The following is a 15,687-nucleotide window of genomic DNA, read 5'->3' as shown; positions in this document are numbered from 1 at the left end:
TGATGGATACTTGTCTTTGGTGGTGGTCCTCATGCAACCATGACATGCAGTATGTTGGTCAACTTGGTCATTCAAAGCTTAAGTTGTCATGGACTTTACACCTGAGGAAGATACGAAGGCAAAATCATTTTTCAGATCGCATGGCCCAGAAGACTCCGAAGGGCTGGCTAATGTTGGCTAATGTTGGCTAATGTAAAATAGTGTTGAGAAGCCTCTAGAGATTAGCAATGACGATGTGCTTTTTGTGTCGGAGATATCTCACTGACTGCCTGTTAGGTTTTTTTTTTCAATCTTACACCAGTCCTGCTCTGCCCAAGCTCCTGCAATGTAACATTGGAATGAGAGCATTTAGCCTGCCTACATCTTGATGTCAGGTGGCAGGGTTGGCAGAGTAAAGGGTGGTCTCCTAGAGGGGTGAGCCAAAAATCAATCCCAAGTCATACCTGTGAGCCCACTCCTCTTCTATTTAAAGAAAACCTTCGCGTGATGATCTTATGCGTCAGCCAATATCATGAAGTAATATGCCAGGGCCCAACAGTAAACGTATGGGTTTTTGAGGGCCATGCATTGCTTGGCAACCCCAAAATAGCTGCATTTACCCTGATCCACGCCTCAGCAGCACCAATCTTGCATAACTTTTACAAACACGAAAAAGGCATTCCACAGGAATGACCACCACATCTCATTCTAACTATTCCAACGACCGTCATCAAGACTTCCTCAGATAAGCTCAATAGATTTCTGGATAACATGAGAAATGCCTGAGCACATTGAACGAAGCTAAATAAAAAGTGGCTATTCGAAAGCTTATGGCTACTAAGAAGCACGTATTTTGTGTCAAATACCTGACATAGGGAGACTACAAACAAAAGTGAACACATTGTCCAGTCGATGGGAGCTTCATGTCAACAGGCTGGAATTATTTCTGCAACTTATAAACCAACTTACAAAAGTTTGTTACAAGATATTCACAAAACCATCAGGTTTGTGCTCAAGGCAATAACCCAAACAAATCACCACGTATAAAATACATCTGCTGCTCTCATCCCTCAGCACGTGTGATCTTTGCCGAGAGCACTGACTGATGTTCTTGCAGATACACAAGTGCCAAAATGCAAGACATCTTTTTTTACATTGTTTACATGTGTGTAGATCGATCAAGATTACTGCACCTTTCGTCTGCGACTTCGCCATGTAGCCTGCAGGAATTTCATGCCATTGAAGTCAGTAACAATGCTTTAAAAAAGGCTCATTGCTATTGAAATCAATCATAGTTCCTTACCGTTGTCTCCTCCTGATCAGACTCTTCACTGCCAGTTGAAGGTTTCTCTGGAACTTTTTGATTCCCAGTTGGAGCCTTGCTCCGTTTCCGTAAAACTCTACCTGCCATATTGCATTTCATCATGACATGACCATAACTTTCAAGTATGTACAAGAGAATAATTTTCACGAACAAGCTATAACACTATAGTAAAAAAATTCATGTACCCCATCCTTCAAAGAGATCAAAGAGAACCATGTAAGGAATGCTTTTATCAAATACATGATTTGCAACAATACCGCAAATACCTTCACTTGTTGCATCAGCTGACTTGACTTTTTCTGCTACTGAAGCCTGATTCCCAAGAGCTGCTGCAATCCCATTAGCTGCATGGACAGACCTTTTACCATCCTCTGAAACATTGACTTTGACATCCAAGGCCTTCCCTTTCCTGAAGTTTAATCAAATATCCCATTCAATACAAATTTCTGCTACCTGTGCCTTGGGTTTGGGTATAGAAAGGACGGAATGGTGGGATATGGTCATTCCAGACAACACCAAGCACAGTCTCTCACAGAAAGGGACTCTCTCCTCAAATATAAATGACAGTATCCCATCTCTACTTTGCAGCCTTTAAATGGAAGCTAGGGTATGCCCAGAGGTAACTAATGAGGACTGCATATGCAAGGTTTACGCAGATCCAAGGAAATAGTTTGTTTTACTTTCTCAAGCATAAAAAATGATGATTTCTTTTATTTCAGCAATTCAAAGCTAAAATTTCAGAAAGAGTGTGATTTGTACGAACTTACAGATTGTGGTGAACCCATATATGCAAGATCTTCCATGGGCAAACTAAGCACAGATTTCAAATAAACAGAGACGAGAACAATACTGATATTAATGCTGAAAACTAATGGCTTCTGCTTCCCATATGAAATCCTGTCCAAACTATGGGGTACTCAAGGGACGCACATCTAACCCATGGCACCCCATCAGCTATCACCCAAAAAAACAGAGTAACCTTTTGGATTTGCCACAGCTCCAAATTCTACTTAAAAAGAAAACTCATGGAGTCGTAGAGACGTTAATGCAGCCACCTAGATAGAACCCAATTGGAATATCTGAGCTGAATCTGGCATCCATTCTTATAGTGTAGCCAAAGAAAAGAATAACTGTGCAATCCTGTCCATTGATCCATCCTCAATCTTCCCAAATCTGGAAGGGCAGCCCTCCAAATGGGCATTTTTGAAAATCCTAACCATGTGAGGGGAATCTATAAAGTTACAAGACTGTTTTTAAACCCTGACCTCTAATCCTGACAGTAAGCTCCTACACAACCAGACAACTCAATATCCTCTTACCCTGAAGAAAGAAGTGATGTTCCAGTGTAAGCCAATAACTTGTGAGAAAAATCCACTCAACAATGACTGCACTTCGGCTCAATAGGCTAATGTTTTGTGCCTAAGAAATCCTTCAACTGAACTTCAATCCCCGTTATAGCAAGGTAAAGTAAGAGCTAGTTCACCAACTGACAGCATGCATTTCCTGTTACTACCATTCACGATTGGCCAACACGAACAACTTCTCAAACAGCATCAGGACTATGACTACGGGGTGTCTTTGTAACAAGAGAGTAAGGAGACTGGAAGGTACCTGGCTGATGCGCTCGATCGCAGGTTGCGCTGCACCTGCAAACATGTGCATGTTACGCCATCATAAGAAGCTCTCTGTGTACATTTTTGATGACTTAACTGCAGTAAATAGCACCTAAGAGAGCTCTCTAACAAAATAAGTCCTTTGTGAGAGAATCATTACCTCCACAGCAGCTTTCCTGGACCTTGTTTGTGGACGCTTATCTTCCTCCTCAACAGATGATAACTGAGCCTCAGAGTGTTGAGAAAGGTTCTCCACTGCATCATCTTTCACTTGATCTGACTGCTTATCAAGCTTCAATCGCTTTGCCACAGTCTTCCTTGTAAATACAGATGATCGATCATTTTGTCCTCTCTCTGGCTCTGGGCTGGACAGGCCTATTTTTCCTGCCTTACTTCCCATCACAATGCACATGCCTACACCTTGGCTTCTAGTTACCCTAGTAGGCCTCTTCCCATTTTCCAATGCAAAAGAACCGTCCTCTGATTGTATAACTGACTCATTCACTTTATGTCTACCTGTAGTGCTGGGACTACCCATGGCCTTCTGTTCCTTTAGTAAGTCATGCTCTGTTGCTGTGCCTGCTTCCTCTGCTGTCCTTGACTCTGTCTTTCCCCGCCTTGAAACTTTCTTCTGATGCAACTTATACCCATTCCTAGATATCTTTGCAGTTTCTGATGCCATCTGGACTGATTCAGAACTCCTGTTCTCTTTTTCCATCTGTTTCCTAGCATCAATACCATTTTGATCTGAGGATGAGCTTTCCTCTGCATCCTTTTTTACTTTTTTCAAGTGCTGATTAGAACCCAAAGGATGCATCTGCAAACATAAAAAAAGTAGTCTGCATTAACAATTGGTATAGTACCGAAAACCCCAAAGTGTGCAGACTACCAGATTGTCTCATAATGATCCTCCCAGAAGTGACACTCCAGGTTACTTTTTGTGCTGAAAAAATGCATAACCAGTCAATTTACAGCCTGCCCCAGAATAAAAATCAATGTGAGGCTGTTCAATATGCGAAATTTTGAGAGCTAGAAATCAGAACTGTTGGCCAGCTATACACATGCTGTTTTGTTTGAATAAGCAATGAGCCAGCAACTCATACTTTCACCTGTGATGCATGATTTCTGGAACAAATCACTCCAGATTTCAATAGAGCAGGTAATAGGTACCCATACCAGTACTTGACTTCACAGAAATTAAAAAATTGAAGCAGCTTGTCAGTGATCCTTCAAGTTTCTTTAGGAAAAATCAAGTCAGATCTAGGTGGCCTTCAACTCAGATCAGTGAGCAACAACCAGCAGTCAAAACTCCAAAGAGCTGAAAAGGTTTTAAAATCAATATAAACACAACAGCAAGCAAACAGATCACATGCTTGATGTTATTGTAAGACAACAGAAAGCAAACAGATCACATGCTTGATGTTAGTGTAAGACAACAGCAAGCAAACAATCACATGATTGATGTTAATTTAACAGAGTAACCCTTTTTGTTTGAGAGAACTTGCATAAACGATACTGATCTTTCATCTTTTAAGGCAGACTACCTGCCCAGGTCGAGACCCTCTGGACCACAATTGAGAGAGAACATCACTATCACTAAGGCATGCTGGCAGATCACTTCCATCCACCTGCATGCCAAATACTCTCGTGATGAGACTTCTCTCCATTTGAATGCCTTAACTCAATAAGAGGATACTACTCACAACATCCAGCATTTATAAGGTTTACCTTGCACACATCATCAGTATCAACTGTTTTCACTGTATACAACGAGCTTGGCAATGGTATCATCCCAGGGTATGTGTCTGAGTACAAACTACTGCTTCCAAGCTCTTTCGTGATGACAATGCCCAGGTCACAAACAATATGTGAGTTCTGTAAACCACCAGTATACAAATGATCAATTCAAACTATCAAGACGACAATAATATTGTAAATTCGAAAAAAAAAGCAGCTGGAGAATTGCAAACCTCATCAAAATGCAGAAAATATCTAACCTACTGCAGGCTTCTATAAGAAAGCGAGAGCTCGACACTTGCAAACCTCATCAAACTTCACCATGAGAGAGAGAGAGAGAGAGAGAGAGAGAGAGAGAGAGAGAGAAGAAAGGAAGTTGCATTAACGTCTACAAAAGGCCAAAATGACCTAAAAGGTTACATCATGTCCATGAAATACATATCATGGGTACTAAAAATAAAAATCGAAGAAAGTAGTAAGAGCTGAAATGTCAGATCTGATCCCAAAACAGAAAGTGTCCAGCTCTCATATCACCCTAAAATATCCCGTATACACTATCAATGAAACGCGTTTCTTACGTTTAACATGTATGAAACTTCTACACGTTTCATACGTAAGAAACGTGGTTTCAAACGAAATTTTTTAAAACCTAAAAACATCAATCGTATGGTATGGGCTGCCTCATTTTCCACAAGCGATTCTGAAAGTACAGCCGCGTTCAGTACGCGCCACCTTGACTCCTGAGAACGTCGACCTCTGCACCCCTGGGACCAAGCGAAGGTGACCCTGTCACCCTTGGGCCTTCACCCTCTCTCTTCTTGTTCTTGCCTGCAGCCTATTCTATCTCCCGAATCTCATCATGCCAAGGAAGAGCTCTCCTCTATGGGACAATGTGACCTTCGATGCTATGAATGCAAGATATCATGGGAGTGGCACAACGAAATGGACTTGCAAGTTTTGTTCCGTTCCGAGAAGCACTGTGGAGTTGCTCAGAGATTGAAGGCTCATTTATCCTGAACAAAGGGCTTTGGCATTGGCCCTTGTACAAACGTCTTCTGGGAGTGGCACTAGTAGTGAGGATAAGGCTGATGATATTGAGCCTACAGATGATATCCGATTTGGCCAAGGGTCAGGACGATGATGAGTCTTCACTCTTGAGTCTTCTGTTGTAGGAATCAAGACTCGGGATTTAGGATTTCATTTACAATTTGACTTACATTTATCTTAACTCTAGTCTCTTCATGAATCATGTGACATGGTTTATCATTGATGACTCCAGAGTGCAAAGATTTCATTTACATGATTCATATGTAATCTCGTTTGAGTCATTATTCGTCTATGCTTCTGCTATAATCATTGTTGTCTGTTTAATGTTCATTTATGCTTTTGTATACAATCATGAATCATATGATCAATTTGTGTTTGCTATGTATCATGTATGAGTCATATTCAATATATGTATAAATTTCCACAGTTATTTTTCAATCCGAATGAAACCCGTTTCTTACAAACTCCTACGAAACCTATGAAACCCGTTTCATACCTCCTGTTTCAGAAACCCTGGCAACTATGCCCGCATAGGACACTGCAACATGGCACCCAATGTAGTAAGTTGGGCCCACGGGAGAAAGTCTTGTGGTGGTGGGAGATAATGGCTGTGATCCTCTTGTAGTGACGCAAGCGTGGGCGGGGACCATGAGGTCGAGGGTGCCGGGATCTGTAAGACAAGAAAATCTAACATATGTTCCATGTGTAAACTCGAACGTCACATGCACCCATCCATTGAGGTGCAGTGTGACACATTGGCTCATCATCAGCACTAAACTTGTTCGTAAGTAGTAACTTTTTAGGAACATTTGTCGTACGCTGTGACCCCATTGTGAGCCCTAGCCCACGGACATGTCAAGCACGATCTATGTAAGTCATTCCAAGCCGTAGGTGTCCGCGTATAGGTTACCCTAGCATAAATGGAATTTAGGAGCATGTCTACAGTAGCAGCAGCAGCAGTCAGCCGGTAGTGGACAGAAGTGGGCCAGCAATGAGCAGGCTCCCCACACGTGTGAGCATGGTCAGCATTTAATGCTGATTTTCACCAATCGTGAGCTTTTTGGCTTGGCCAACAATAGCCTATTTGCACCGCCCAGCAGCATAGTGCAATATATAAGCAGTCCCTCACCTTTGGCATAAAATCATCTTATTCTTCACATTCAGTCATAAAAGGGTCCCACGTATGGTGTATTTACTTTATTGAATGAGCAGGATAACAAACTTCTAGCTGTAAATAGCCTAGACTGACTTTGGACAGCTTCCCTTGGCTCACACCTTTCAGCTTGAAAACAATCCCTTGATCTACGCCCTTCACTTCGCTTGTCTACAGCCCTGGACTTTCAGCACTTGCAGGAATGAGATGGTTTATTGCCCCATGCTTATATAGACCTTAGGCATGAGATGGTTCATTCCCCTCGCTAACTTGACCAGGACAGGGGCTCACGAAGGGCCAGTTACCACTCTAAGACCTACACCTGCTGTATAGATATGGCCACCTGGTATCCAAGTGCGGGATGCACGTGACACCCCTTTTGCTTATCTTGATGAAAGCTGCATAGCCTCCAAATAGTCCTTCAATAATGCCAAATAAACTTCCAAGAAGTTCTTGTCAAGCCAAACGGCTGCATGCGTCCTTCGGTCCCGTAATTTCACAAGGAATTGAAATTTGACTCTTTGCGGCCAAAGCCATGTTTGAAGTAGTGCAAAAGGATATGTTCTGGAACCATCACTTCGCATTCGTCGATGATATCAGGTTCCAGTTCATCTTAGACGTCTGTAGGAGGAGGTCTAACATAGTGCTTCAACCAAAGCAACATAAAACACATCACACATGGTCCAACTAGGAGCTTCCATAGCTTGAGATCTTGCCATTAGGGAGCATCAAGAAGCCATAAGGGTTAGTTTAGAGTAGATCTATACGTCCTTTTTGAGCAAACCCTAGACGGCCACAATTTTGTGTGAGCAATTTCTTGATCTTGGCTAGGGTTAGGGTTGGTTGTGTTTTCTCTTGATCTTGTCTAGGATAGTAGATACTGTCAACAATGGCCGTGAAGGAGAGCATGGAAGGCGTCATTCTTCCCAACAGAGGACTTTGTGATCCAAGATTAGGGTGTTGCAACCATGACTTACTTCAAACGTTTTGTTCAAGCTTAAAGGTCGGACGATTCCCCAACACTCCATTGCTCAGTCGGCTCTCTAATCGCACATGCAAATGATCCCCAGTACGCCAATGTCCTATTCGGTTCTCAAATCGCAAACGCGAACGATCCCTATCCTGTTCGGTTCTCGGATCGCAAACACAGATGATCCCCAACATTCTAAAGATCCGTTTGAGCTCTCAAATCGCAAACGATCCAACATTCCAACGATCCGACAATCAGGCTCTCAAATTGCAAATGATCTAGCATTCCAACGATTCGACGATCGAGCTCTCAAATCGCAGAAAATCCAACATTCCAACGATCCAATGTTCCCGGCATCTGATGATCTGTGCAAGCTCTCAAATCACAAACGATCCAGCATTCCAATGATCCGACGATCCAACAATGATGCCCAACATTTTGGTGATCCATTTGCGCTCTCAAATCGCAAACAATCCAACATTCCAACGATTCGACGGTCCAGCTTCCAACATCCGGCGATCCATTATTCGACGATCCGATCGGGCTCTCAAATCGCACATAATCCAACATTCCAACAATCCGATGATCCACACTCCGACGATTCTAGTATCCTACTGTTTTGTTCAGGTTCTCAGGTCGCAGACAAGGACATCACCTTGCAACTAAGAGGAAGGAGAGCTTCTTCTTCAACATTGGCTTATTCTTCACATGAGATTAATAAAAGTTTTGGCATGAGTTCATGCACCCCATTGTAAGGGAACCACATCTCTACTCCCTTGTACTGCTGTTCGAATCTAGTATGATGCAAGGCTAAGCTTGGCAACAAGTAGAGAAGAGGGCCAAGTCGTAGAGTTTGCTTGAATCTTCCTTGCCATGAGTGCCATGGTAAAGTGATAAGGAAGAGGATTAGGTACCTAGAGAGGAGGTGTTGAAAGAGACGCACAACATCACGATTTCCACTTGAAGTCATTGATTAAATGATACTTGCCTTGCCAATCAGGAATGATAGCATTGGTTGCCACATGTATGAGTTATGTTTGTGGTCAAGGAACATGACACGAGGTTGCATGTATGCTACCTTGGGGACCAATGTTGATGCTCATTTGTTGCCAAAGGACATTTGAGCTAATGATGGATATGAACAGCTATTGGTCTATGCGACTTGGTGGGTTTATGTGCAAAATTTGGTCAAAAGTGACAGTTTTTTGCAAAAAGTACTAAGCCTTAATTCAGTCTTACACTCTAGGAGCAGATTGGGAGGTGTTTACATAGATTGATAGAGCTATCCAAGAGCTATGTTTCAAGCTAGCATGTCCGATTCTGTTTCCATTTGATCCTCCAATTAGCAAAAGTGCGCCGCATAGGGAAACGTGATTCAGTAAAAAAACAATTGGTGTTTGGTTCGAGGGGTGTGTATATCTTAAAAGTACATTTATAAGATTTCCATCAAACCAAAGAGCACCTGATTTGGAGTTTATTTTGGCGGTCAACTTTACAAGGTTGATTTTCTAAAGACGTCAAAACAAAGTGATACAAAGCCTTGACCGAGTCAAAGTGGAGTTGATATTTGGTATCTACATCACTTTACCTCTCTACCAAGCCAAAGATCTTCTTCATCGGACTTTTCCTTAGCAAGGCAAAATGGTAAGAGGACACGAGCACTTATAGAGAAGTCCTTGAGCATGACGCAAGTGCTACCGGGGCAATGGAAGATCTATAAGCAACCAATCTAAGTTGGTGGAAAAATGGGATGATCTCACTCAAGTAGACTATGTTCATAAGTTCATGAAGATTTCACTCCATGTGGAAGGTTTGAGTGAAGAATACAAATTGAGGAAGTTCATAAAGGGAATGCAAAACAACATTATAGTTCATGCGGATGCTCAAAGACCGGACCATAGTGGTTGCGTACTTTAGGTACACTACCGTACAATACAATATCCGTATGAGTACATAAAGGACACATCAAAATAAGTGCTTTAAGTACGTTCACTTTTTTTAAAATAATGTATATATAATAAAAAATATATATTATAAACTATTCATAATTTAGCTACACAGTTACACAAAATTGCACAAAAAACAATTGAAATTCAAACATCTACGCTCTATAAATGTCAAATGAGTTGCGAGCATACAACATTATGTTCTGTTGAATCTGAAATCCTAGAACAAACGCCAAAAGCCATATGGCCGGCACAAAATAATATGACATCATACATGTTTAATCATAGATCATAAACGTACTAGGTTAGCTGCTAGTAGCTACAAGCTGAATATGTGACTAGTTAGCGGTTACTACTAAAGTAAATACTTATAAGCTAACTACTAACTAGTAAGCGCAACCAGTCCACTAGCTAAGAAATCAAGTCTCATGAGTTACCACTCTCTCATCATCATCCAAGCTTGGAGATGAGGATGATGAGTAGTCTCCATCTGTGAGGAGATTCCCATCGAAATTATATGGCAGCTCCCACATCACCTGATACATCAATACCCAGTATCTCCTCAACAAAGATAGAGGGTCCATGTCTCTCCTCTGGAAGAGTCTGCATCTGGTGCTCTAGATCACCTCTATCAGTCACTCAAGCGGCTCTCCCTCACGAATGTGCACCACAAGTATACACCCTGGTGCCTTTAGAGGTGTAAGGACTGAGCTGAAGAAGTGAGGGAAGTGGTCGTGAGAGCTCGAGACTGAGCTCGGGTGACTCGTCTATCAATGCCCTCTAGCTCTCTGTGAAGATTTCTGTATATCTCCTCCTGCTCATCATGTACTATGTCACTCTCCTCGACATGCTATTGTTTGTGATGAGCTTCTCAACATCAACCTACATACCATGTATTCTCACTAGTAGTTATTAGTGACTAGTCAGTTTAAAGTTTTTTTTAAGTACGGGTATGGAAAGCATGGTACCAGTACGGTACGAATTGAAAGTATCTAACAGATGAGTATGAGTACAGAATGCAACTATGGACCGGACACCATCAAAGAGGCCATGCTACTTGCGGAGATTTATGAGGCAAAATATGCACATGTACGAGAAGCAAGGCAAGGAGCAAAGGCTGATTTTGGTACTTCATCTATGGTTAAATCCTTAAGTGGTATTGCACCTCATACCGGCCCTCCTAGTTTCCGTATTGTATATGGAAGAGAGAGGAGAGAAAATTACAGATTCGGTACAAATCTTCCTAGACCTTCAAATGGTGACAGGAAGCATGTCGATGCTAAAGGAGCCAATAAGAGCAAGGTCAGAGGTGAAGAGCGCATCAAATTACTTGAAGAGCAAAGGGTTGTGCTTCAAGGGGTGATAAATGGAACAAAGATCATTGGAAGGTTTGCAAAGCCAAGAAGATGACATTAAGCATAAACCTCACCGAACCTTGCAATGAAGGCACTGTTGGAAATTGGGTGGGAAGCCAAGTCCCGAGAGGGCACCCATCCCAACTGTGCTCATGCCAATACACGCTTAACCTCACCGAACCTTGCAATGAAGACACTATTGGAAATTGGGTGGGAAGCCATGTCCCGAGAGGGCACCCATCCCAATTGTGCTCACGCTAATACACGCTTAACTGGAGGTTTCCACAAATTGGTCTAGCCTTCCAAGCCCCAAAACCTTAAGGTGATGGTGGAAATCTCCTAGTGCTACACTTTGACACCACTTTTCTCAATAGGCACAAAATAGGATGTGGATGAGTAAGAGGAATGCTTTCAGGATGCCAACCATGTGGATGATGTAGAGAATGAGAGTGAACTTCCTTTTGAATCAAAGAAGAGGGAAGATGACTATGATGACGGGAGGAACCTTAAGGCTCACTCCCTCAAGAAGTGCTCAAACTATATTGGACGCCACATTGTTTCTTTTAAATCTTTGGCATAGATTGAGCTAGGTTTGTCTCAAGCTGGCACAATTGCAGCAATAAGTACATGTCTCTTTCCATTAGGTGAGTATTCCACAAAACGCCCACAACAAGAAGCACATACGTAGTGCAAGCAAGAGTACCACTTTTTCCATGAGCCCATTATAGAAGCTTCTTCACCACAAAAACAGCACCATCAAGTTTGTTAAGAGGGCATTAAACCACCCTATCTTTGGGCGAAGCTCTAGTGACGGAGCGGGAGCAGATAATCCTTGAATGCATTAGACATGTATTCTCTCCCTCTCTATTTGAGGGGAGTTTCTTACCTTACGCCCAGACATATTTCAGCCATTGCCAAAAAGTGAAGAAAGCATGTAAACACATCTACTTTTCTTTTCAAAGGACCACCCATCAAAGCTTGCTTTTCCTAATCCCAAGGCTCCTCTAATCTTGTTGATCAGTCCCTAACACAGACGGTTAGTTGTCACAAACCCCTATATTCTAGGAACATGCGGATGCATGTCAGGCCTAGAAACATGCGGATACATGTATGTATTATACCTGGGCATGTGTATGGATCATATGGGTGGATGCATATGAGTCCAAGGACATGACAGGACATTTGTGGACTTTCGGGCGGTGCCCGTGTGGATTCCGGCCATGCACACATGGTGTGTTATGATGGCAGGCGGAATATTTTCAAGTACAAGAATGATGATAGGTGGTTCTCCAAGTTTACATGTGCACAATGCATAAATGATGCATGCCATAACTTTATTTTACTTTGTGACATTGTCTTGCTGCCTGGACAATGCTTGTTATTTTGGCTTGTGAACTCCGAGGGACCGGGGACGCCCGGGCACCTCGTGGACACGTGTGTGCACTCCTGTTTGGGCCTAAAACTGTGGGCTTATGGGTTTTGCAGGTGGTAAGTGCGTCCACACTCAATTTACAGCTTACTTCATTTACTACTAAGGTTTATTGGTTTGCACGTCCACACTCATTAATAAGTGGCCGGACAACTTATAATGCGTTCGCATTTGGTTGGACCAAAATTAATGAAGTCCCGACAGCTTATGGCCATTTCCCATTTGGTTGGACCTAAACTTATAGAAATAGGACAAATGGAGCACTATGGGCTGGACACCTACCTGGACACCTTATGGGGACACATGTCAGCCAGCATGTGTACCCACCAGGCCCCTGAGGTGGCACCTGAAAAAGGCGCCTCCCTCAAGAGGCCCTTTTGGGCTGTTTTACTCATTATTCAACATATTGGAGAGCTGGTTGGAGCTTTGGGAGTTGCTACAGGGCTGGTTGCTTGCTTCCCGGACTCACACAAGCTTGGACAACGATCCCCACACTCTTCTAAAGGGCTGGTTGGTAAATTTCAGACCTGCAATTTCTGGTTATTGCGAGTTTTGGGCTGGTTACAGGTGTCCAAAGTCAACTTGGACAGTACAGGACAGCTCTAGGGACCTCCACAGGGCTGTAGGACCCTTTACGGGTGGATTTCTCGCGACAGAAAGTTGCTGTTTTGGACTGGTTATTGCACAAAACAGGCCGGACAGCAATGGAATATGTGAGCATGGATGTGTCTCAAGGATTCCTGGTATAGCAGGTGCTTAGGGCAAGCATTGGGGACACTTGCTCGCGGAGAACACAGGTTTCTGGATCAATTTCTCGCGTGGAAACAGGGCCTAAAGATCCATTTACATCCTGTGCAGGGCGGAGTACCTGTGAGGATTGTGATACTCTTGTGCAGGGCGGATGTACCTGTGAAGAGGCTTGTGCAGGACGGATGTACCTGTGTGTCGGGCGGATGTACCTACAGATTCTCTTGTTTGAAATGTATTCATTCATAATGTATTTGGAAGAATCAGGTGCAGGCTGGTAGTGAATCCCCAGGCACCCGTAATCTTGTACTTTGCAGACTCTTTTGGTAATATAACCTAAAGGGGGGGGGGGGGGGGGGGGGTTCAGCCTATCATCGGCCTCTTTATGTGGTGTACTGTCATTTTCAGCTTTGTGGTTGTAATGCTCAAGTGTTAAGTGCTCAGAATCTTGTTCACATTTATACGATTCCAATACACGCGCTCCGCCTCCCGTTACATTGGTATCAGAGCTCAGTTTTCCCCTTATTGGAAAACGGTCTGAGGCTTGGAATCATAACTGGTGACCTGATTTGAGTGTCATGGACAGCCACATTTCTAACAGTGTGGAGAACACACAGGACCGTGAATTTCATGGCACAAGGGATGCAAGAGATGCTGCAGGCAATGATGTCTATGGAGATGCAGGTACTCATGACACTATGCATTCTGATTTGGAATCTTTGAGGCGTCAAGTGCGACGCTATAGGGCTGAAACCGAAGAGCTCAGGTCATTGAAAAATGACCCAGATGTACAAAGGGTGTTGGCTGCGAAGGCAAAGGCTTCGGTCCATGAAGTCACTTTTGAAGCAATTGCAAAGGAAATGGATGTTGAGAAACCCCGAGAGCTTGCACTTGCATACCTAATGGTTAAGGGTGATGTATACACGGAAGCAGATGGTAGATTGGCTTTCAAGAAGCCACCCCTCATGGCTACCCGTGTGGTGCACATGATGCACAACAAGCAGGAAGAGCACAGCAAGTGCCAAATGCTGAAAGGACAAGAGTCCCTGGTGCTAGGCTTGATGCAGGTCAAGAGAAGAGTAAGGATGAGGGATCCTCTACTCATTCCCGCTTTGCTCCAAGAAAACATATCCGTTCTCGTGTTGAGCTTTCCACTCATTCGGAGAGTGTGGCTCAAGAGAGAACGAAGAGGGATCATGAATCTTCATCGAGGCATCATCACCATGGAGATGAACAGGATGTACATAGGGATGCACATAGAAGGAAGAAGCCTCGAGAGTTCAAGTCCGGTGACAAGGATGTAAAGTTTGAAAACTTTCAGGGACGGATGGACTCTACCAAAGCACTTGCTTTCATTAGATAGTTTGAGATAGCTTTTTGCAATGAAGACTTTTCGGAAAAGTCTATGCTCAGGCATGTGGGAATGCATCTCAAGGATACGGCAAGTGATTGGTGGCTTGCAAAAATACTTGATGGAAGTGCTGCCCCAACTTGGTCTTCTTTCCAAATTCACCATGGAGATGAACAGGATGTACATAGGGATGCACATAGAAGGAAGAAGCCTCGAGAGTTCAAGTCCGGTGACAAGGATGTAAAGTTTGAAAACTTTCAGGGACGGATGGACTCTACCAAAGCACTTGCTTTCATTAGATAGTTTGAGATAGCTTTTTGCAATGAAGACTTTTCGGAAAAGTCTATGCTCAGGCATGTGGGAATGCATCTCAAGGATACGGCAAGTGATTGGTGGCTTGCAAAAATACTTGATGGAAGTGCTGCCCCAACTTGGTCTTCTTTCCAAATTCAGTTTTATGATCAATTCTTACCAACAAACTTTGCAAAGGATGTACGCAAGGAGTGGGATTGGCTGTCCCAAGATGAGGGAGAGTCCGTTGCTTCATACATAGCAAAGTTTTGGAAAGTCCTTCTCAAGGTTACTCCCTTCATGAAGATTGGAGAGGACGAGAAGAAGAGAAAGTTTGAATCGGGGCTCCATCACATCATCCAACAAAGCTTGGGAGTGTGCCCAAATAAGACCATACAAGAGCTTATACACTCAGCCATGATTGCGGAGAACTTGCACATGAAAGCACCCACAAATATGCCATTTGTGGGTCAAAACAAGAGCAAATTCAGGGCTGGTTATGACCAGAAAAAGGGTGGACAGCCACCTAAGAATGCTCCCAAAGATGGCCGAGATGCAAAGGATGACTCCGAAAAGAAGCTGGGGGGTAAACGCCACAATTTTGGGCTCTCAAAACAACAATTGGAAGAGTACAGGAAGGCTGGAAAATGCTTTAAGTGTGGCAGTAAAGATCATATATATCCTAAATGTCCACAGAATCCTAAGAATGCTGAGCCTAATGTGGAAAAGCCTCTTGTGAATGTTG

General features: G+C 43.2%; 1 protein-coding gene across 5 annotated transcripts in view; it reads right to left on the bottom strand.

The window, feature by feature from the left end:
• Positions 1-722: 722 nt before the first annotated feature.
• The window catches only part of LOC147632814 (sister chromatid cohesion protein PDS5 homolog A-like), a 179,460-nt gene continuing 164,495 nt past the window's right edge, over positions 723-15,687 (bottom strand). For 2 of the 5 annotated variants that reach the window (XM_086807698.1, XM_086807697.1), the window contains exons 23-29: positions 4,645-4,791; positions 4,461-4,544; positions 3,077-3,733; positions 2,915-2,949; positions 1,570-1,712; positions 1,283-1,383; positions 723-1,199 (exon numbers count right to left, since the gene is read on the bottom strand). In XM_086807698.1, the coding sequence (XP_086663824.1) occupies positions 1,164-1,199; positions 1,283-1,383; positions 1,570-1,712; positions 2,915-2,949; positions 3,077-3,733; positions 4,461-4,544; positions 4,645-4,791 (1,203 nt within the window). In that variant the 3' untranslated portion in view covers positions 723-1,163. Of the gene's footprint in view, positions 1,200-1,282; positions 1,384-1,560; positions 1,713-2,914; positions 2,950-3,076; positions 3,734-4,460; positions 4,545-4,644; positions 4,792-15,687 lie in introns of all 5 variants that reach the window. The other 3 variants (XM_086807695.1, XM_086807696.1, XR_015267237.1) reach the window with 2 other exon arrangements.

The sequence above is a fragment of the Cibotium barometz genome, chromosome 13, assembly GCF_041138505.1.
Source record: "Cibotium barometz isolate CiBa-2024 chromosome 13, ASM4113850v1, whole genome shotgun sequence".
In the NCBI taxonomy this organism is placed as follows: domain Eukaryota; kingdom Viridiplantae; phylum Streptophyta; class Polypodiopsida; order Cyatheales; family Cibotiaceae; genus Cibotium; species Cibotium barometz.
The sequence above is the reverse complement of the archived record's forward strand: the minus strand, read 5'-3'. Positions and strand labels throughout refer to the sequence as shown.